At 37.2% G+C, this 23,033-nt stretch overlaps 1 protein-coding gene across 4 annotated transcripts in view; it reads right to left on the bottom strand.

The window, feature by feature from the left end:
- Positions 1 to 23,033, bottom strand: part of LAMA2 (laminin subunit alpha 2) — a 426,899-nt gene that overhangs the window by 302,822 nt on the left and 101,044 nt on the right. For all 4 annotated transcript variants that reach the window (XM_088140697.1, XM_088140685.1, XM_088140689.1 and 1 more), the window contains exons 2-3: positions 15,488 to 15,658; positions 11,273 to 11,385 (exon numbers count right to left, since the gene is read on the bottom strand). In XM_088140697.1, the coding sequence (XP_087996823.1) occupies positions 11,273 to 11,385; positions 15,488 to 15,658 (284 nt within the window). The remainder of the gene's footprint in view (positions 1 to 11,272; positions 11,386 to 15,487; positions 15,659 to 23,033) is intronic.

The following is a 23,033-nucleotide window of genomic DNA, read 5'->3' as shown; positions in this document are numbered from 1 at the left end:
AACCCGTATTATTTTGAAATAATGTTTTAACTGGAAAATTTGATATAATATAAAACAATGGAAAGCCTAAAAGGTAAAAATCAATGCAAGAGAACTAAAAACCACAGAATATCCCACAGGATATTCATTAGAATATTTTTATTGTGGCCAACAAAATGTATGCTATCAGGTTGTGTTGTGACATTGCAAAATCTAAGCCAGTTCTCAAAGCTAATTAATATATGGGCTTAATATATATAATATAATATAAAGTATGCATTTATAAATCATGGAAATTATTTAAGCTATTTTTTTCTTTGTTTAAAAACTTGGTCAAAAATCTGCATAGCTGAGGAAAGTTGTTGGGTTTTTTTAAAAACAGGTATAGTGTGTGTGTGTGTATGTATGTGTATGTGTGTGTATGTATATGTGTGTGCATGTGTATGTATGTGTGTGTGTGTGTAGATAGATAGATAGATAGATAGATAGATAGATAGATAGATAGATAGATAGATAGATAGATAGTTTGTAAATACTATTTTCCACCCTACAATCTAAGGGGCAGCATGGGTTGTAAATCTAGGTTATAAGTTAATAGAAGAGATCTGAAAAAGCTTCCCAGAATGTACTATATTAAACAGTGTGGTCCTCATGATATGACACAAGTTTCTTCTTCCACTAGTAATTGCCTCAATCTGTACAGGACACACTGTGAAACACACTTTCATAACTTGCAATACCCATTTACGAGTGGCTCATGAGACACAGGAAACTATCATATCACAAAAGGTTATTCGCTACACTAATATTATTCATATTGGGCTGAAATGAATCATTAATCTACATAGTACTAGCCAATGAAGCAGGAAATCTTATTGTGTAGTGCTCCCACCTGCTCTTCTAGCTCAAAATAAATCCATTAGTGAGGAGCTGATCATGCAATTTAGCTTGCAGAACAACTTCACACAGAGAAATACAATTGAACATCTACACACGTATCTGTAAAATAAGTAATACGTATACGTATGTATAGCTTTTAACATCTTGAAACTTATTTTTTCATACTTGTCTTTTGTGGATCTGATAGGAATGAGTTTTGGCTCTTCTTCTGTTTATTGTGATGACTTCATTACTTAGTTCAACCAATGTTTATTCAACAAAATTAGTCTTTTCCTTGCACATTGATAAACACTGTAATGTGTTAGCTAACCAGATATATAGGAATTATGTCTAAATCACTGAATTCAACAGAACTTGATGCTAGATAGATGTGTACAGACTGCAGCATTACACATTCTGGGAGCAGAATTTGGTCAAAAAAACCCACATCACTATGTCCTTTATAGCCTTCAGCCAAGGAACCTATAACTTAATAGTCTACTTCAGATTGCACAGCAACCCAGATGACACCCATCTGGAGGGTTTCTTTCCTTAATTAATTCTTAAATCCTATGGATGCAGAAGTATATCTTGGCCCTTCAACAGAATGTAAACTGAGCCAAAGTTATCTTTCTGAAATATTAACACAGGCATCTTGTAACAACTGTTCCATCATAAACTTCTTAATAAGATAGATTTCAAATTCTAGTAAATAACTACCTTCCCCACTGAAATAAAAAATTGTAATTGCATGCAAACAATGATAGTTTCATTCTAAGATGGCAGCTGAAAGATCTGCATCCCAGGGACAAAGGAAAGATGGGTGGAAGTTAAAAGGCAAAGTTTCAGCATCAATATTTTAGAGACAGAAAAGAAAGAACAAGAAAGCATACCTGGCATTTATTACTAAAACCTGGTTGAGCAAGGGTGGCAATTGTAAGGATCGCTGCATTCAACGCTGAATAAAGACCTTGTGAGACACCGGCTCGGATGAAAGTTACTTTACTCAGGTGTAATGCATAACGGTTACAGACAAAGCCAGGATTGGCTTGGCACGTTCCTTACAATGTTTATATGGGATTTCCCCCCCTTGACCCCGCAGTAACCCTGGCTTCTGTCCCTGCCCATACTTGGGTCGCCCTTCTGTCGTTGAGCTCCCCCTCCCTTCTTCTAATGGCAGATTCAGCCTGCTTCCTTTGTTTTGTAATCACCATGCTCGTGGAACTTTTCTTCTGCGAGTAAAACTGGAGGTTTTTAATTGGTTGTAGATCATTGCTGGATTGCCAAGTTCCTTGAGTATTGTGGTAGCTGTTGCCTGGGGCGTTTGGGGAAGCGGGCTGTGTTGAAAGGTATCTGTTTCCCCTTTGTTCTCGCCCCGGGTTAATTGCCGCCACCTGCCAGCAATTGACTTGCAGTTGCCTGGTTACCTTTCCCGGCCACTTATGCCTGAGGCGGTGAAACTGACTAGTGGCGGTGAAACTGAAACAGTGCTGCTGCTGCTTGGCCATGCTGGGCTGAATCTGACAGCAATATCATCCTTTTGGGGATTTGCCTTCCTAGGTTTTGGGTCCTGCTTCAGCTATGATGTCAAGGTAGAAGGGAAGGACCTAGCAATGATCCTGAAATAAAGTTTTGTAGCCATCAGGGGTTCTGTTCATGAGGTGGTAGGCTGCAGGTGTTTATTCATGACATTGTACTGTAAGACAAAGGCTGGATATTCTGCTTGTGTATCTATAATAGTCTGTGAGAATGTCCTTGAGAGACAGGAGGAGGAGGAAGAGGAGCCACAGACTAGGGGATGGTCAGATAAAAGGCAACTTAGTCTGCAAAAGTAATGGGAACTTGCAAGATTGATGTCAGCCCTTCAAGGTAGTCTTGACAAGAAGCACTTACCATGAGTACTAACACTACCTTTATTGTAAGTTTACAGTAACAGAATCCTGCAAATCTGACAGTACATCTCTTTCCCCTTGCCTTTAAGTCCAATAAACTAGGAAGGGTAACTTCTGAGACATTTGCCATGCCCCCATTCCTTCTTCAGGCTAAACTACCTCTTATCTGGCCACTGCCTAGTCTGTGGCTCCTCTTCCTCCTGTCTTTCAAGGACATTCTCACAGACCATTACAGTACCTTCTGCCTTGCTGCACAGCAAAGACCCTTCTTGGATTATTGGGCTGGCGTTGGAGACTTCTCAGCTAATATGGCTCAAGAACTTCCATTTCCGGGCATGGGAGAATGTAGTTGTTAGTTCTTTGCCATAGTTGTCCTATCCTTATCACCTTATGGGTCCAGTGGGCTGCTTTGAAAATTACTTCAAAGCTACAGTTGGCCCCAAAAGCAGCAGCCTGCTTGTTGACAGTTTTGAGACAGTATTTACACATAGTTCCAAAGCTTCAGACTCTGCACTGGTCACCAATACTCTCCCAGGTACAACTCAAAGTGCTCGTTTTGACCTTTAAAGCCCTATATGGCTTGGCACCTGAGGATCTCAAGAACCGTCTACTTCATATAGATCCCACCTGTCTAGTATGATCTCAGATTGGGATACTGAGGGTTCACTCTCCATGTGAGAGCCAGGGGAAAGCAATATGCCCTTGTTTCTCAGAACTGGCACCTACCCTATGGAAGAATCTTCCACCAGAAACCAGAGAGTTCCATCATTCCAGAGCTTTAGAAGAACCTTAAAAGCTGAGCTGTTGAGAAGTTCATTTAGTTAAGATCTGTCATCAGTATGCCAATTACTACTGTTACCTTTGACTATACTATTTTATGAAAGGGTTTGACAGTTTTAAGAATGATTATTTCTGATATATTTTTGTACTACTTTTATAAATATTTTGGTTTATATTGTATACTGCTATAAATTGATTTGGAATCTGGCTGTAAAAATAAAGTTAAATAACTAAACCTCAGATCCCATGAAACAATATAGGCTGATTCATGTGCAGTAGGATTGTGCAAAACTTTGGATATGATTAGGAAGAGGTGCCTCAGAATGTGTGGGAGTGGCAATATAACAGCTGTTTTCAGCTTATTAAAACAGCTGTTAACTTTCATGTAGGGATCCACCTGGGATCAAAAGGCCAGACCAAATAAAACCGATCTATAAGTTTCATCATCTGCCTATCATGAAGACAGGCAAAGGAGATCCTTGATTATTCTTAGTTTTTTCATACTAGTTAGTATTTGATGAACTAGAAGTTCAAGGGTCTGTTCTACTGGGTCCACGAGTCAGGCTGGTTAACAATGAGAGACAAGAGGGCCTGCGGTATTTCAGAACAGAGGTCAACCAATGATACCCCAGAAATTACTGAATTACAGTTATCAGAATCCCTATGGACTTTGGTGACAGATGCTGGGAATTGTAGCTCAGTTACATTTGGAATACCATAGATTGTCTACCTTTGTTTTAATCCTTGATGGCTTGGCAGAGTAGTCCAGGTCTCCAGCTCTCTTAAAAGCTGTTACCTGAGAATACTTGTTTTTTTTCCCCCTGATTTTAAGTCTGTAAACATGAAGGGCAGAGACAATACTGACTATAGACAATGCTAGAATACTAGAATATTAGAATCCAGAATGTTTTAAATAAATTAAAGGTTCCCTCCCAAATTGTATCTAAATAACTAATTAGCAAACTTAACACCCACCCACTGATATACAGCAGGTGAAGGGAAATAAAACTGTAAGGATCATGCAAAACAAAACAACACCTTGCTCAGCCTCCAAAGAGGTAATCAAATCCACATTGGTTCGAAGGGAGGGAAAGTGGGAGGATCGCTTTTAAGAGTGCCAGATAATATTTTAAGGATCCTGTCTGTCCTCCTGCCCCATGCATAAATCATATGTGGAGGTTAAGGATGCCCAAGTAAAGCATCTCATATCATTACCTCCCCAAATAGAAACAACTTTTGTCCCAGCCGACTGCAGAAAAATGATTATCCTAATGCTCACTGGTTTCCTGAGACCTAATAAGTGGGCTACTTAGAAATGAACCAAGTATTTGTCAAAATTTAAAAAGTAACCATTAAAAAAAAGTATAAAAGAAAGCTAAGTATCTCCATCTAGCTCTGAGCTAGCAATAATGTTGTTGCCCATAAAGGAGTTAATGTCTCTGACATAAAAAGATTTAATTTAATTTAATTTAATTTAATTGACATAAAAGATTTAATGTCTCTGAAATAAACAACTGGTAGAAAAAAAAAATTCAATATCTTGTGCTCAAATATTTTCCTACCTACTATTCTTTATGCTGCAAACAACCAGGTTTAAAGGTGTCCCTTAACTGTGTAACTGCTATATACAGGTAGTTCTCAATTAACAACCACAGTTGGAATGGACAACTCCATTGCTAAGCAACGCAGTCATTAAGCAAGACATCACGTGACTGTGACGGACTTACGACCTCACTTCCGGTGCAGCCATTAAGCAAATCACCCAAATTGGACCCAAATTCATATATTAATTCAGAAGATCTTGAAGGTTAAAATATTATTAAAACCAGAGACTTTCCTTTTGGGACTGATGGACAAACAATTGGAAAAAGCTCATGGACCTTTGTTTTTATATATAATAACTGCAGCTAGACTTTTATGTGCTCAAAGATAGAAAGACTCAACATTACCTGCAATGGAAAAATGGATTGTGAATATGATGGAGTTAGCTGAGATGGCAAAACTGACAGCTTTGCTTAGAGAAAAAACATCGACTAAATTTATTGCCAACTGGAAGCCCCTTTTGGACTTTATGCAGGAGACAGAAAAAAATGAAAATATGATTGATGGATTTGATGATTAGTTAAAATAATAGGTTATACAAAATATGCATGTTAAGATGTAGTTTTAAAGTAAGAGTTAAAGTTAAAATATGTTTTATCTGTATCTGCTGAAAAGAAGTCAGAAGTCATTCTTTTTGTAATTTTTCCTTTTTTCCCTTTTCTTTAATTTTCATCACTTTTGTATTCCTTCTTTATCACTCTCTTGTTTTCTACTTTTCTCTTTGATTATTAGTTCTTGTTTGCTTTTATCTGTATGCTTTTTATAACTTAATAAAGTTCTTATATAAAAAATAAAGTTATTTTTTCAGCACTGTCATAACTTCAAACAGTCACTAAATAGGGCAGTCATTAAGCAAGGATTACCTGTAGTTTGAGATATATTTCAAACTGTCACAAATTATTTTACTTCTTTAATCTTTTCTCCATCTTATTTTAATATTTTGAAACTTTCCAACAGTTTGGCTTAAATTTTAACGTACTACTGAACAGCATTCTAAAACTGGATATATGCTAGAATATATTAGATAAGCTTATGTCAGTGAAGATTAAATCAAAGTCCGATATGTTTACTTAGAAATATTATAAACTACAGTGGTAACCATGATACTTAAAATAAACTGACTTCCAGAGTTCAGGGATAAAAGTAGCAGTATAATATATTCAACACTAATAAAATCACATCACTTAAAGGTGAGCCTTAACATGGTTTCTGCTATTGAACAAATGTCTGTTGATCTAGAAGCATGCAGGTTTCATACAGAATGTTTATCTTGCAATATTGTATAAAGGCACTCTATTTTAATTTTATTGGCTTCAGTGGTTTAATTTAAGGTTCTTAACTTTGTAGGTTTGCTGAATCATTGAAGCAGGAACCTGTATAGAAGGCAATATACATATATTGTATGTGTATACATATTTACAGAGTTACTTTGATTATAGAACCCTAGAATTATGGAGCAGGAAGGGACATCTAGTTCAACTCTCTATAATGCACTGGAAAACTAATTAAAGTGTCCTTGAGAGGTGGCTATTCAGCCTCTTTTTAAAAACCTCCAGGGATGAGAACCCATAACCTCTGTAGGTATTGTTCTACAGTTGTATAGATCTTATTGTCAGAAAGTTTTTCAGTTCAGTTAGAGTTGTTTTCAAGATATGACTCCATTACATGAAGACATGTGAATGATAAGTACAGCTTTGATCTACGTATTTAAAAACATCTTCCTCTGTGACCAGCCTCTGTATTCTAGGAGCCCCATTTAGAGCATTTAGGAAGCCTAACAAGATAGTACAATACACATTCTCCACTTAATCCTTTTTGTAGTGAGAGAACTGGTCTAAACTGGCTAGCTCTGTTGCAGTCAAATTCGAATCATAACAAAGGAGAAATCCCTAAATGCATTTCTAATTAGCTCCCTATTGCAACACAGATAGAACTTCTGTCACCAATGGTATATATTACAATCCATCTACGATAAAAGGATGGCTTTTGCAGAGTACAATTTACCGTACATGTGTGACATATCCTCTCTTCTCTTGTCTCCATGGAATAATTCAAAACCCAAACATACTTTGTAAGTCTATTATCTCTAAATAACATATGTGAAAATAATTCTGTATGTATTATGAAACCCAAGCTTGTAAAACACAACTAAGATAGCTTTACTTGAAAGCTTATGTATTTGTTTATTGCCTTCTACAAAAGCAGTTGAGCTCCTTGACTATATCATGCAGTAGAAGTCGAGTGTAATCTTTTTTATAGGACACTCTTATAAAAATTAATTCCATGAGACAGGTAAAACATCTCAACCCAGATCCATCACACATTATTATACTAAAAATACATATTTTCCTCTTTGCCCAGCTAACTTCTGCAAATACATTATCTTTCTGTTTTGTTATACTATTATTATTATAGTGGATAGTCAAAAAGGAGTTATAATGCAGCTCCCAAAAAGGTCTAGATTTATGTAATGAAGTAAACTGTAATTATTTTTCTTTTTTTAAAGTAACGTTAGAATTTGCTAAAAGCTTTCCATGTGCATTCATATTTATCAAGAGCAGCTGCTAATGTATTCTTGCAATTTTCATCTGATGACTTGTAGGAATAGAAAATGCGCAATCTGTTCTATAAAAGGATGAAGCATTTTAACAAGGAACTACCAGTAAATGACTAATAACTGGTAATAACTAAAACTTGTTCTTTTCAACAAAGAAATAAACAATGTCTTAGTCTTATCCTCTCAACCCCATTCATAAAACCTCAACATCCTCATGTTTTATTCAGTATTACATTCAATATTATATACAGAACAGTAAGTCTGGAAGCTGAAGATACCCAGTGCAGCAGGTGGGAGACTATTTCTGAAAGCAGAATGTCTTCATTTTCCTATATAACCTTGAATAAGGCAAATAATGTCACCAGAGAATTTTCAGCTCAATTCTAATGTCCACAATAGAATCTCAATAAGGGCCTTTATACGTGTGTGTAGATAAAAATGTATGTTCTGTTTACATTTACTTTTATATATGAAAGTATTATTCACATAAGAGTATTACTCACATAAGAGAAGCAGAAGAGCTGATTCTATCCAGGTTACCCACTTAGGTTATGCACCTCAGTGGCAGAGGGAAATCCTGAACAGGACTGATGAAGACAAGGCTGCTAAGAGGTTAGAGAACCATTGGAGGATCTTCCTCACATTATTCCATCATCAGCATGGGGGAAACGGAAGTATTGATTGAAATGTTCAAAGAATTATGCCAGAGAACATTAATCAAGGCATCCCATTCTATAAAGTTTTGGAAACTGTCTGATTCTTTCTCCCTTCTGTATCCATCACTTAGATTTGTGTGAAAGTTTGAAGTGTTGATTTGATTCAAAGGTGATTCAACTGAATCATCTCTTTCAGTAAAAGCTGTGAATCAAATTTCTGAGATGATTCAAGTTGTCAAAACAAATCAACTGCCTTTGAATTATTTTAGAGAGATTCTAAAGCAATTCAGAGACTGGGTAGATTTTTCTGGCTTTGTAAAACATTTATGTAGTTTTCTTTTCATATGTAAGCAAAGCTGGTGAGGGAACATTGAGTTGTTATGGGCTTTCTGATGTTGATATAGATGGAAGACAATGAGTTTTTTCAATCCTATGAACCCGTTTATCTGAATCCTGGGGAAAAACTGCTGAACTATTTGTGTCTCTCTCTTCTGCTAGAATTTGTTTAGGTAGTTTGACTTGAAGTAACAAGGGGGAGAGAGAGAGACTGAAATTTATTCACCGCTCTTTTTTGTTCTGGTTTGCTTTTTCTTGTGTGATTCTCTACCTTCCCACAAATCCACATCCTTTATTCTTATCCTGTATTAACTCTCAGACTATTTGTTAATCAATAGTATAATCCCTGTTAGTTTCTGTGTCCAGGCCGTCTGCAGTTCTTCAGCTTCTGTTCCCTCTCTCTCTTTAATTTCTTCACCCTCCCCCAACCCAATGCAAAATACCTGTTTTCCTTTTGCTATTTGCCTGTCTCTGGGTTGTGTTGCACAGAGTGGATGAGTCTTCTTCACTGCATAGTTTTTGATAGTATGCTTTCTTGTTAGACTATTGTATACATGATGCAGACTTTATTGACATCATAATGTATTCATTATATACAGTATGTCATGCCAATAAAACATAAAGTCTTCAATTTTCTTTTTTTTTAAAGTTGCACAAGCACCATAAAATATTTCATACTCAGAAAACTAAGAAAAAACTAAGCTCGCTAAGAAGCCATACCAAAATCTATCTTCATGCATACTCATCTATCAACCCAAAAGAGTAACTGGTCAGAGGCTGGTGGACTCTTTGATATGTATCTTACTTTATAAACTGTTTTTAACGTATTTATTTTTAAGTTGGAATACAGCACTTTCTACATTGGTTCAGCATAGGTTTTCTACAGGAAATTTGCAGGATGATTTGGAGGCTTCTGCACTGCCATTTCCTCATCTCTACTGTCTCTACCTTAGATGTGCAAATTTTTTTCAAATATTTACTGTGGTTAAATCTATAATGTTATGTGGCTAAAGTTTTGTAGGTTTCATGTTGTCTTAAGAGTCCTCCATTTTGTCAAAGAAAGCAAATCACAATGTTCTCCCTTCAGTTCTTGAATTGGACCTGCCTGCCTGCCTGCCTGCCTGTTGTACTACATGACCTCCCCCTTAAATAAGTTTGGAGAGTATTTAGACTTGCCTTTGAAGCTTGCTCTTTATTTTTTGTTCCTGACAATTAAATGCATTCATCTTACCACTGTTGCTGATGTTTTGGTTGTCACACAAGACAAAGGATAGCCCTGTAATCAAGAAAGCTGCTTGAGGAGCCAACATGACAATCTTCCATACACGATGAGTAAAAAAAAGGTTGGAACCTCCTGGTTTATCCAGTCTATTTTTAATTTCTTGGCTACTGAGAATCCACAGAAAAGAATGTAACATGACATGTGTTATTTCTGGCACCTGCTACTTAATCTGTATTTGCATTAGCTAAAGAGAGATAAATCCAGTACTATTCTGATATATCAAGTCATCTTATTTACATGTCTTCCACACAGGACAGCATACTTGTAAACATCAAATGAGAACAACTTTATAAGACCCACTGCAGCTGTCATTTCCTCAAAATGGAAGAAGAGAATGATTGGTCATACATGCAATGAGAAACCTAACACTACTTCCTACCACTGTAAATCTATGCAACTATATAAGGCCTAGTTCGATTTTCATGCAGTCCAGGTTTGTTTAGGAAAGAAAGAACCCTGACACAGCTGTCATTTCCTTCTAGGTTTCCACAAATCTAAGAATACTGAAGATGCACTCATTTTAAACACATTTTAGCCATTCATTTTAAAAGATTATATTCTTATCTCTCCATTGATTTGTATTTCTAAGAGCATTTGCCATTTCTTTTCAGCATTCTAGCCACTTGGCTCCAAGAGAGATATTGAATATTTGCAAAAATAAAATGTAGATCTCCCTTGCACATACAAGCAAATGTTCATGTGAGTGGATTTTTCACATACATATTCAATATGAGAAATAATTCCCCTGGAATCTTAGACTATTCTTGTGAATAAACCACTATTATGAACATTTATGTGGGAGTTAGCTGCAGTAATACAGGAACAACCACAAGAATTTACTTTACATTCCATTAGACTATTAGTCTATCTAGTTCAATACTGTCAGTGCTGGCTGGGTCTAGCTCTCCGTTTCAGACAGGACTATACCTTTTCACACCATATCTGGAAATGTCTGGATTAAAAATGACAAGTTCTACATGCCAAGCATGTATCACTGAGCAGGTATCAACCACACTGCCTTTCACACTGAAATTCTTCTTAAACAGTTGCTACCTACTGCACACAGTCTGATTGGCATTTAAATGAAACAAATTAAAATATAAATATTTAAATAATCAAAAAGCAACACTGTTGCTTTAATATGGCAAAATTAGGCTACTGTGAACAACTCACATTTTGGAGTGTTTGTGCTAATGAATCAGGGCTTGATGATACTCCAGGATAAAATGGATGCTCAAAATCCTATGGAGAAATACAGCAGCAATTTTACCACCAAACTATAATGTCCAATCTCAAGAATAAAGATTACCTGCCGTAAGTCAAGTGTGATGGTCACGTAGTGATATTCCATTCCATTTTGAATGCTAGGGCTTTGCCACCATGTATTCTTGCCATCGATTGCATTTGATATGGGATGTCTCACTATTGAACCAAGAGCAAAAAATAATAATCTTAATTAGAACAAAATGAAAATCTTTTTTACCCCTTATACTATGTTTTTCATGAGTGCAAGTTGAACTTATTATATAATCTCTTAAATAAAATTATTTTTCTAAGTTTCTTATGACACAGTGCTGACTTTAAAAGATGCATACATTGCTTTGTTATGAAATTCAACTCAACAGCATGTTTAGAAAGCTAATTAAGACAAGATTAAGTTGTGACATAACTTTCCTTTGCCTATCTGTAATAGGCTGAAGGAATAACCTTGAGGAACAGGAGGAAGAGCTGCAGCCAAGACAATGGTCAGATAAAAGAAATCTGAGTCCGGGGCAAAGATGTAGTTTTAGAAAGCATCTCAGACATGACCCTCCCTAGTTCTCACAAAGATAAAAGGAGGGAATAAGGGCATTCTGACTTGCAAGATTCTGTTACTATAACCTTTTGATAAAAGTAGTATTAGTTTGTGTGTCTTTGGTTTCTTCTTCTACTTCCCATTCATATAGGATCCAAAAATATTATGTCCTTCTTATTGGCTGATTCCCTACAGGCTTCTGCCCAAAATAACAAGCCACTGGATTCTGCTGTAATGAAATAGCCATTAATTTCAATGGAACCTGCAACAGATTTCTCAGGCACATCCCAGTGGCATAGTTCGTACTCAGAAGTGATCCCTAGTAAACTGACTGCTTTGTCATAGTGAACTTTTTTGAATTCTGATAGCTAATTTTGCTAGAATCTATTTCTTAAGATATATAATATAAGATCTATTTCTTAAGATCTCTCTCTCTCAATGTTTAATAAGAGAAAAATAAATGTAATACTAAAGCTATGCAGAGATTCAAAGGAGTGTTTCCTGTATGTATATATTCATATATATTATGAAGCCAGAGCAGCCAATAAAGTCAAAGCAGCTCTGCCTCAATGCTTTGATAGAAAGAGTCAATACAGAGGGACTTGATTCTGCAAAGAACCATGTTAAGGTGCAATGTCTATACCAACAATGAAAACTGTCATAATTTACAGCTCAAAACCAAAAGTCAGGAAACAAAAGTGATCAGATAGTTTTTCCAAAATTATACATATCCTGGGGAAGAGATTATTTGTTCTGGCAAATCTGAGTTTTATATCATCTGAATATCTTAGCTTGACTGCCCTTTCTCAGCTGGAGAGTGGCAATCCATAAAAAGCACCCTTTTTCCCTGAAAGTGAATATTTTAATGGATAAGGGCACTGGAAAGTGCCCAAGATGTTACCTAGCTTGGTAATTAAACATTTGCAGGAAAAGAAGTGAATTCAAAGGACACCAGGAATCCAACAATCTGAAAAGCCCTCCATTATCTAGAGTTTGCTTATGATGGGAGAAAGTTTATTGTGCATTTGCTGATTTAGCAAAAGCTTATGATAAAGTAAATAGATTTGAATTACAGAATACTTTGCAACAATATGAAGCTGAGGCTGCTGAATGCAGCAAGACAGATATATGATGGAAGCAAAGCATGAAGGAGAATATATGAAGGAGGAATAAACAATATGGACATACAAAATTCATTGCTGCAGGAAGTGTTTTGAGAACTCTGAAACACTCTGTTTCCTCCAGACCTTGCCTTCCACCCTTTGGATCACGCTGTTCAGAGGGGTTTGGTGGTTTCCAGAAGTAAATCATCTCCATTGGAAGCAGTTTGAGGTATTCCACAGTTTATCCAATCCTAAAATAGGCCTGTTTCATCAGAATGTTATATCTAGAACACCTTGAACTATTTCCAAATGCTGAACCACACCTTGGACTAGCACAGTCAGAGAAATGGAATGCTCTTGAGCTTTCCAGAATGGAATATTTCAATCCTGGACTGAGGAATTTTGCACATCCCTCATCAATGAGGTGAAGGGAAGAGAAAGATGGAGAAAGTCATAGTTGGTTGGCTGGAGTTGATGAGATCCTCAAAAAGAGAAAAAGGAGAATGACACTGTATCAATCCAGGTATGGATATAGAAGAAACAAGGATGGTTTCCAGAGATAGAAAGACATGGAGAGGTATATTGAATATTGTTGTAAAGTATATTTAGGTGTATTTCCTTTTCTGTTATCCCTTGCCTTTAATTTATTTTGCTCACTATTTTCCCAATTACCCCAAAGTGTGATGGTTTGGTATATATCTATGTTGCTTACAGAAAATCACTACCATTGAAATCTGTTAACCAAGGTGACAATATTTAAATTAATGGTTTTATATTATGTCAGTATCTCAAAACGAAAGGAATATTTTCAAAAACACTGATAAATAAGAATGTCTGACTACATCTGAAAACACAATTAAAACCCTTTTGTTGGGAGAGAATCTATTAGTCATAAAACTGCAAATGCCAAGGAAATATTAACAGTCACATGTGATAAAACTGGAGAGAGAAGTGATTTTTTTATGGATTTATTATCTTTTTTTAAAAAAACTGTGTGGGTAAGAAGAAAGAGGACAAAATTACTCTTGGCACTATGTGATCTTTTTACTGCATCTGATCTTCTTCTTTTTTTCATCAATGAGCTTAAATGTATCTTGGGAGGGAAAAAAAAGCAGCTGTAAATCAAGCCCAGGTCTCCAAGGTGATAGCAATAGAAGTTGTCTAATTAGAAATTTTGCTATCAACCTCCCCACATCAAATTGATATGAGGAGTAGTCATGAAAAGGAAGAATGAGATATGAATATACAATTAACTGTAATCCCATTACAGAAGTTTAATCTTAATTAAATTGAAACCACTGATTAATTGCTGAAATGTATTTTCTTATTTTTGAAAAGTGTGAGGTAATATAAACTATATACTGCCTGTAAAAAAGGTGGGGGTGAGTCTGATAGAGCTGCAAGCTTAACACAAAGACTAGCCTCAGTGATGAATGACAAGGGAGTTAGCTTGCACTCAGGCAACTCATCAAAATGTGGTCTTTAATTTGGGCTCACATATGATTAACCAGGGAGTGTGTGTTCATTTCCTTCCACCGTAATTAAGGGGAGATGCACCAGATTCACAAATTCCAAGGGGACCATTTAAAGTCTGGTACATTACATGGCACTCTTATTAAAGGGCCATCTCTGGTAAATAAAACAGTTCACGGTGCCAAATGAACATTTTGCAAACCTTAAAATGAAATGAGTTTGTAATGAAAGACCATGTGTTTTAATGGCTGTCTGCACTGCAGATTAACAACAGTCAGAACTGCAGATGTGGGGTCTTTATGGAGGCTACTGAACTGATTAATACTGGATTTTAGTCTAAAAAGTCTTCAGAATTAGCCCACGCTTTTTTGGAGGGATAATCACTGAACTACACAGGTAAGTGACTTACCGTATTTTTCTTTTTGGGACTTCTCCAAGAATAAAACCTCCAAGAATAAAACCTCCAAGAAAAAATCTTTACATACATAAACTTTATTAATTGTCCCACCTTGTCTTTTATTCACAATGCTTAAGGCTGATATGAAGAATCTCCATCTGCCTCCACCTCCATGTTTGATGGACTCTAAACATGACTCCCAAGCTTACAAGACCCATACAAGGCCTCTTCTTCTCTCAAAAGTCCTACCCCCTTCTCTGTTGGTACTATTTTTACTTATAGAAGGTTCTAGCCTCTGTTTGATTTCTTCAGTTCACAACTAAGACTGGGAATAATTTTTCCCAGTTTCTATTTTCCATGAAGGAAGTTTGCTTTTCTCTTCTCATATAGAGACTGGGGGGAAAGAAAGACTGGAGGAGGGGCAGGAAGAGTGGGGCTTATCTTCGCTCCAAACCTAATGTCATCTGCATTCTAATGTCATCTGACCTGGGAGCACTAGAGGTGAGAACAAAGTTCCTACTTCTGGTTTCAGTTATATGGAGGAAAGGGGTGGCAGACCTGCTTTCATATGATCACAAGATGTCTGATGTGCAGATGGCTTCTACAACGGGTGTATTCCATTCCTGAATTAGGATCCAGCAAAAGTGCTACCTGGTCCAGTATAATAATTGCAGCTGAGAAAAAACTTTGATGGTTTCAACATGTATCCACATACAGAAGGATGTTAAGAACATAAAACAAATATTATACACCTACAATTTGGATTGTTACTGAGCTCGTCACAGATGCGGCATTGAGGGTTTCTTGCTGGCTGGCCAGGGACATGTTCCACCAACTTACAGTACATTTCTGGACCTCTTTTACCACAGGTAGCATTTGTGGTGATGACAGCATTAGAAGCCAAGTTCAGCACTGCTGGAAACAAACCTGAAAGAAGAAAAGTGAAGCAACACCAGAGTAAAATATCGACAGAAATGTTGCATATTCTGGTACAGGAATTAATGATATACTTTCTACAGCAATTTTAGAAGTCAGATTGATTCAGTCAATGCATAGAACACACTGGAAAAATATAACAACAAACCAATCAAAATCGGTAGCAGTTTCTGCCTTTAATAACCATAACATTGAGAAATCGAAAAGTATAGACCAATGACTTACCCACTCCAGAAACTATGTTATGTCACATTAGTGTCATCCATCCATCCATCCATCCATCCATCCATCCATCCATCCATCCATCCATCTCAACATGCAGCATACAATTAAAAACCAATACAATGCCTAAAATCAGAAACAATAAACATGAATGTAACAGAAGGAGGAACATACTATAGCCCCCACACACCAGATGGGCAGACCATCAATTCGGCCAAGAGCTTGAAGGAAAAAGTAGACATTTAAAGATTCTGTAAAGGTTTGCAGGGTCAGGACATCCAGGGGGATGCTTTTTTTTCAAAAAGAAGGTGCTGTGACAAGGAAATGTGCATCCCAGGTCCTATCACATGGATGGAACATGATGGGTACCTGCTCTGTCAGATCTTACAGGGCAGAATTGTTGGCAGAGAGACAGTTCCTCAGAGATACATGCCCTATGCTATGAAGGGCTTTATAGGTGATAACTAGCATCCTGAATTGCACTCAGAAGCTCACTACTAAGCGGTGCAGCTCATGTAAAAGAGGTGTTACATGGTTATACTGAGGTGCACCCAAAAGTGTTTGTGCCACTGCATTTTGGACCAGCTGTAGCTTCTGAGGAGTTTTTAAGGTAGCCTCCAACACCATAAGAACCACCCCCCCATCGCCACTTGGTTGAGCCAGACTCAAACAGCCTCCAGGCACAGGAACATAAGGTCACTTGATTCAGCAGGGGTTGAGATGTGCAGCTGAGTATCACCAACTCTCTGATGGTGCCTGACCCTAGTTAAACATTATTACTCTTTTCCTATCTTTTCAAGCTTTTGTATTCCCAGTACGTTCCACCTTTATTCCAAGAGATTTCTGCAGCGGTTTTAACATCTTCAGTTTCAAACAAGTGAAACTGTGGATTCCCCCCCCCAAAAAAACTTCAAGTTTTAAATGTGGATCAAATATTATAGTATTTTGCAAAACAAACAAACAAACAAAAAAGACAAGTGGGCTAGGTATACAGAAAACAAAAGACATAAGGGTGACATTGGTGTAATGGTTATGATGTTGGACTAGGTTTGGGAATATCTAGGTTCAAGTCCACTCTCAGCGATAAAAGCTCATTGGGTGATTTTGGACCAATCACACTCTCTCAGCTCAACCCACCTCACAGGGTTATTGTTGTGAGAGGCACTACTGGAGGCACTCTTTATGCTGCCCTGGAAACTAGAGGAAAGGTGGATTAAGCGTAAGGTAGACCAACAGCATCTTCTCCTTGCCATATACATGTCTACAATTGTTCTCTGTTTCCAGCTACAAACTTTAATAGACACAAAGTCTAACCTCATCTAACTTGTCAAGGATGGGCTTGAATGTATGACAGATTTTCAAATAATTTCCTGTCTTCTTCCTTGCAGAATTAATGTAATATTATTCAGCCCATTTCTTTTGATCTGCCACCTCAGTTCCCTTGTCTGTCCCTGCAATTAACCTTTGTGTCATTTAATTACTGACCCTTTTGGTCATGGTACAGTTATCCTCTGACATTCTACATTAGTGACTCCAATGCTCCCTTTAAAACTAGGTTAAACATATTACCTAAGCAAGACACCCAATTAGTTACTAACATGTTCAATTTGTACTACCAGTCAATCAATAGCCAGAACTTTGTCGAATTTGGCATATTTTTCTTGTGCTTTAAGTTCTATATTTTACTCTTGCTGGGTTTTCCTTAAAACAACAACAGCAACCCACCACCATTCGGATATATTTATGGCTCTCTGTAGCGCAGGGAGGGGTTGCACAGTAAAAAGAGGGTACTGAAAGTGCAAATGAATTGTCAGTGGCTCCAGCAGCTCCCGATTGACTTACAACCTTATTATGTCTGAAGCTCTGTGACATGAATCACATAAAAGCCAGCAATCATTTACGCATAAGGTAAAGACCACCATCACGCTTTCCTCTAGCTTCATCTAATAGGAACATGATATAAACACATAAAGCCATGAGGTAGAAAAGGATTTACACCATAAGATGTTAGAAAATATATTAAAGGAATATAAACAGAAGGTGTAAAACAGTAATGGGGAAAATACACACCACTATAGATTTCCCTTTTTCTTTCATTTCTTTCTATTACATATTTGCAAAAATGTACCATGAGGGCAGGGTGACCTTTTAGGGACAACTAAATATTATATGGAGATGCAAGAAGAAATCTCCTGGTGGTTTAAAACAAAAATAGAGGGGAAAACTACCACAAAAAATTGAGTAATATTTATCCTAGCAACTGCTTTTTTTTTTTTAACCTAAACTTGGTAATGAATTCATGATTATATCTGAGTATATTATTTTAATAAATAGGATCCAGAACAAAGCAGTTAGTGTTTTAATATAGCATAGTATTTACCACCTTAGACAAAATATTCACTCTTGTCTTAAGGAAAAATGTCTCTTTTAAGATACCCCTCTACACACATACCCATATGTATGTAGGTATAAATATGCTGACGATTCATTTGGGACACCTCTGAAATAAACAAAACGGGTTATAACTGATCTACCATAGCAGACCAGTTAAGCCAGGGGTTCTCAAAGTACGGCCCGCAGGCCAGATACGGCCCTCCAGGGTCATTTATCCAGCCCGCCTGCCTGATTGGCCGCTGCTGCTGTCTGTCAGAAGCAGAAGTGTCGGGGCTGTGTCGGGAGCTGCAGGCAATGCACGAGGAGGGAGATCACAGAGCTGGACTATTCTACATGACAGGTATGCCGGGTCCAGTGGCTCTCCTCCTCTCCTCATACTCCGCGGGAGGGATCCTCTGTGCAGGGTGATAGGTGGGGTCCAGGGTGCCCTATTACTTTCTCCATTTGGGCTGTGTGGGTGCCCCTCAAGTAGGAGAATGGCCACTGGCACTGACCAATAATGAGGGGGGCAGGGGGTGGGAGGGGAGAATAACATTTACTCACATTGACATTGGTTAAAATTGTTCTTTATTTTAATAATTGTATTGTTTTTTTCCTGGTTTTTTTTTTTGTACTACAAATAAAATATGTGCAGTGTGCATAGGAATTTGTTCATGTTTTTTTCAAACTATAGTCCGGCCCCCCAACATTCTGAGGGACTGTGAACTGGCCCCTTGTTTAAAAAGTTTGAGGACCCCTGAGTTAAGCTCACAGCACTTGTTTTAATAAATATTATGAGTACCTCTGGATGAGGGTATAATCCACTTGTACCTATCAAAAGTCAACCAAACACATGGCCATAAGGGGAAAAAATCAATGCCAATAAGTTTACATATTAAGCTTTTGGGGTACCATTGCTAAATACAACAGCATGGTAGAATTAAAATAAACCACAAAAATACATCAACTTTGCCTTATTTGAGACAAAGGCAAATGAAACAGCTGTCAATTAATAGCTTTGGTTCATTTTACAAACATTAGTATTGCTGCTGAAGTTCAGATTTACCAGTCTGGTTTGCAGTAGGACTGAGCAGTATTTACTTTTCAAAATGCTTTCTAGGCCTGACTGTAATCCAATACTGTGCATTTCCCCTGCTGAAATCTTGACTGTAGCAATGACAGTATCCGAGTAATATGCCAGGCATGAGGAACTGTGCCCTTGAAAGGGATGTCAGGTTGCTCTTAAAGCATGTCTCCCAGCAGTGATGTGCCTGATATACAACTGAGTATAATAGACTTTCATGAAATTTTGTTGTTGATGGCCTTGATGAAAGAAAGGGGCCAAGAGAAGAGAAATTCATTCTTATTGTATTCCTAATGATGTTGAAAGTTTGTGCAATGTGGGGGTGGGGAGAAGATAAACTATTGCAAAATAAAGCAGTTTGCTAAATCTGTTTCTGTATCAAATGTTCACCAGTTGTAATATGAATAATAATCTTTTCTTAAAAGATTCAGTTGGAAATGTTTTTTGAGATAACCTCTTTATTTTAATTGCTTTTTTGCTAACTGCTATGAAAAAAAATTGATTGGAATGTTTTAATTGTAGACATATTACTTGGAGACTATTAGCAGTCTTATAAAGAATTCTCATTTAATGCCATAACTCCTTCTTCCTTATTTCATGTTGGATTTCACACTGACTCATGAGCAAGTGAGCTTCCTATAAACATTATTTTTAAAGTTTTGTAGTATGGCTTCTGTCACCAAGGGTTTTACTATTAATTTTACCTTGATTAGTAGCTTCGTGATCTGAAAGTCTGCTAAATGCTTCATTAGCATGAGTTATGAACTCAAAGTGCGCTGATACCAAGAGCAAATTTAGAGTAGGAAAACTTTGGTGGCGTCTGCAACATTATTCTCTCTCCCCACTGAGTGGCAGAGGGGGCAGGCTGTCTATCCTATAGTATATCTGCCAGGGAAGGAAGGATTTATCCTCTTTTTAAAATAGAAGTCCCATAATCAAGAATATACTTAAAATGACACTTAAAATGAAATATCTGATGATCCATTTGCAATAAACTGAGCTAAAATTAAAATGCGCCCTGAAAAGGTTAATCATATACACTTCAGAAATTACTGCACCAGTGCACCATTTTACAAAGACATGTATCCATGTGCTGATGTCTTTCTGTGGCTCTGGTTGTGAACAGTTTACCACAATCAGTTGGAAGAAAACACTGCTCTTCGCTGTGCCAGTGTGATGTCATTAACTGAGAACAGAATTTGACCCAGTAATGTAACATGTTACCCGCATCAGCACAAGCAACTATTGTTAGATGCTCTATTAAAAGAGATGCACTGTCAGTGTGTCAGTGTTTCAAGAAAAGAATCTTGTCCTACTCAACCCCCTGCTGGCATACATGAGCACAGATGGAAGGCAAAACACAGAAGCAACAGAAGATGGGAGATGAATTCAAATCTACTCTGAAGTCAAATCCTAAAGTGCTGGTAGTGATTGCCAAGCCTTTGAGCTGGCATTTTTGAACTTTTGGGTAAAGCTCAGGGCTATCAGACCTGAGCTATAAGCAATCCAAATGTCAGCAAAGAGATACAGAAAACACCAAATCTGCCATCTAATGGTGGTCCACATTTTTGCTACCCCGGCCTGGTAGCTTTTGTAAAGTCCTTTGTAATCCTGCCTTTCTGCTTTCATTATCTTTTGTTTTAACTTGACACGACAAAAGGAATCACAGTCATACTAACACAGGTTACATTTGTCTGTGTTTACCACTGATGTGATCTAATGCCAGGGAAGCAAAAGTGGTTCAGTACTAATTCGAGTCTTTGCTTTCCTCTTCCTTTATGCAATTTGAGAAGTCATTTCTGGATAATGCCTTTGAAAAACAGGAGTGAAAAACCTATGTTGCTTGCTGCAGTTCGGGGCATGCAGATTAGCAGAAAATCATTTCATGTTCCTTCAACCCACTATTCTATCCTTATTTTTGAGAGAACCATTTTAAAACACATCCAGAAATTCGACAATTGCTGCCCTATAGATTTTATACAAATTCTACCACAATGTACACATTTTTATGCACAGCTTTTCTGATTGGTGTAATATACAGGTAGTCCCCAGTTTAAGAACAAGTTCCGTTCCGAAGGTCTGCCCTTAAGTCGAATTTGTATGTAAGCCGGTACAGTATTATTGTATAATACTATATAAGTAGTATTGTGTAATTAACACAAACCATTGTGTATTTAACTCAAATCATTTTGTATTTAACTCAAATTTTGCTATAATAGGCTCCATTCTTAACTATCAGTCATCCTTAAACCTGGCATTCTTAACCCAGGGACTACCTGCAACTTATTTTCTATGCAGCTGCCCAATACATTTTCTCTTTGAAACTTGCCAAATACATACTTTCTTTTATAAAATTCTTATACATCCCCTTAGACAAAGCAGTTATGTAGTGAAGTGTATGTGGAGGGCATAGTTATCAGCCTCTTTTGATTGGATCACTTCCTGGTCCAGATGAGACTAATTACAATGCCCCCCCCCCCCAAGGTCTTATGGATTTGGATGGATTCCATAAGGCACTTGGGGAGTTTCCAAGATATCTTGAAGGCAATTCAGTTGAATGCTGTGTTGCCTGCTGATAAGTGACCCAGGCTTTTGACGAGGTTGCTACTGGTTTTTCCCTGCATGCCAGTCCCAGATGGTGTCTTGGTTTATTAAGAAAATCTGGGAGGCGAAGTGGCAGAAAAAATGCCTAGATAAGAAGAGGAGAAATACAAAGAGAAAGACAAGAAGTCAACCTGATTGCCCATGGACACAAGCTCAGGTTTGAGCCTACACCATGGCAATAAGAAAGGCAAAGTATCATTACTTCTTCTCAGTTAGTGCATTGGTACACTGTAGACCAGCAGTCTTGTTTAGGATAAGCTAAATTCTTGCTGGGGAGGGGGCATTAATTAGATTTGTTCAAATATAATTTATTTTCTACAAACTAGAATTTCTCCTTTCCAAAGTCCTCTGTCCTTCTCAAATTGAATTCTACCCAATTTTAAATCAATCTTGAAAATATGATATAAGCAGGTCCTTAAAAGCAGTTTACTCAAATTAAGACTCACTGGATTGGATCCATATTCAAATTCAAAAAGATTCTATTCATACTGGAAGATGGAAGCAAGGGAGTAGCTTTTGACAATTCTCCTTCCGAAATGATCACCTTTCATGACCAATGAACTTGATTAGTTACAAATGAGCCAACTGAATTTAAAACCTATGTCTGGCTCCATACATCATCAGATAGTCAGAACAAGCGAGTCAAAAATGTGATTTGCTTATTTCTGGCTCAGCATGGTGTGTAGGCCCACTCATTTTGTTCTATTCAATAAAACATAGTTATATGTGAATCCAGGCAAAATATACAAACATTTCCAAAACTGTATAAAGGACAAATTATAAATATAGGCTTAACATCTCCCAATAGTTCCTTTCCCTGACTAACATTTCCACAGTTTTCCCTAAAATATTATTATTGGTGCAACTACGTTCTCTACTTCCTATTACAATCAACATTCAACCCTTCCAAGAAGTAAATAAAAATTGTTCCCCTGCATTTCACCATAGGTTTTCAAAATTCATTTTCAAGCTTTGTGGAGAATTCTTGAAATGATACTAAAGGCGTATCAGATGTACCAAAAGGTTTAAAGACCTGAGAATTTCATATCTTCTAAAAAGCTTCTTCAGAACAGATGTAAAGTA

The sequence above is a fragment of the Python bivittatus genome, unplaced genomic scaffold, assembly GCF_059951505.1.
Source record: "Python bivittatus isolate LINGU-HERP-01145 unplaced genomic scaffold, Pbiv_v1 ctg000020_np1212, whole genome shotgun sequence".
Classification (NCBI taxonomy): Eukaryota; Metazoa; Chordata; class Lepidosauria; order Squamata; family Pythonidae; genus Python; species Python bivittatus.
Note: the sequence above shows the minus strand (reverse complement) of the source record. Positions and strands in the feature narration are given on the sequence as shown.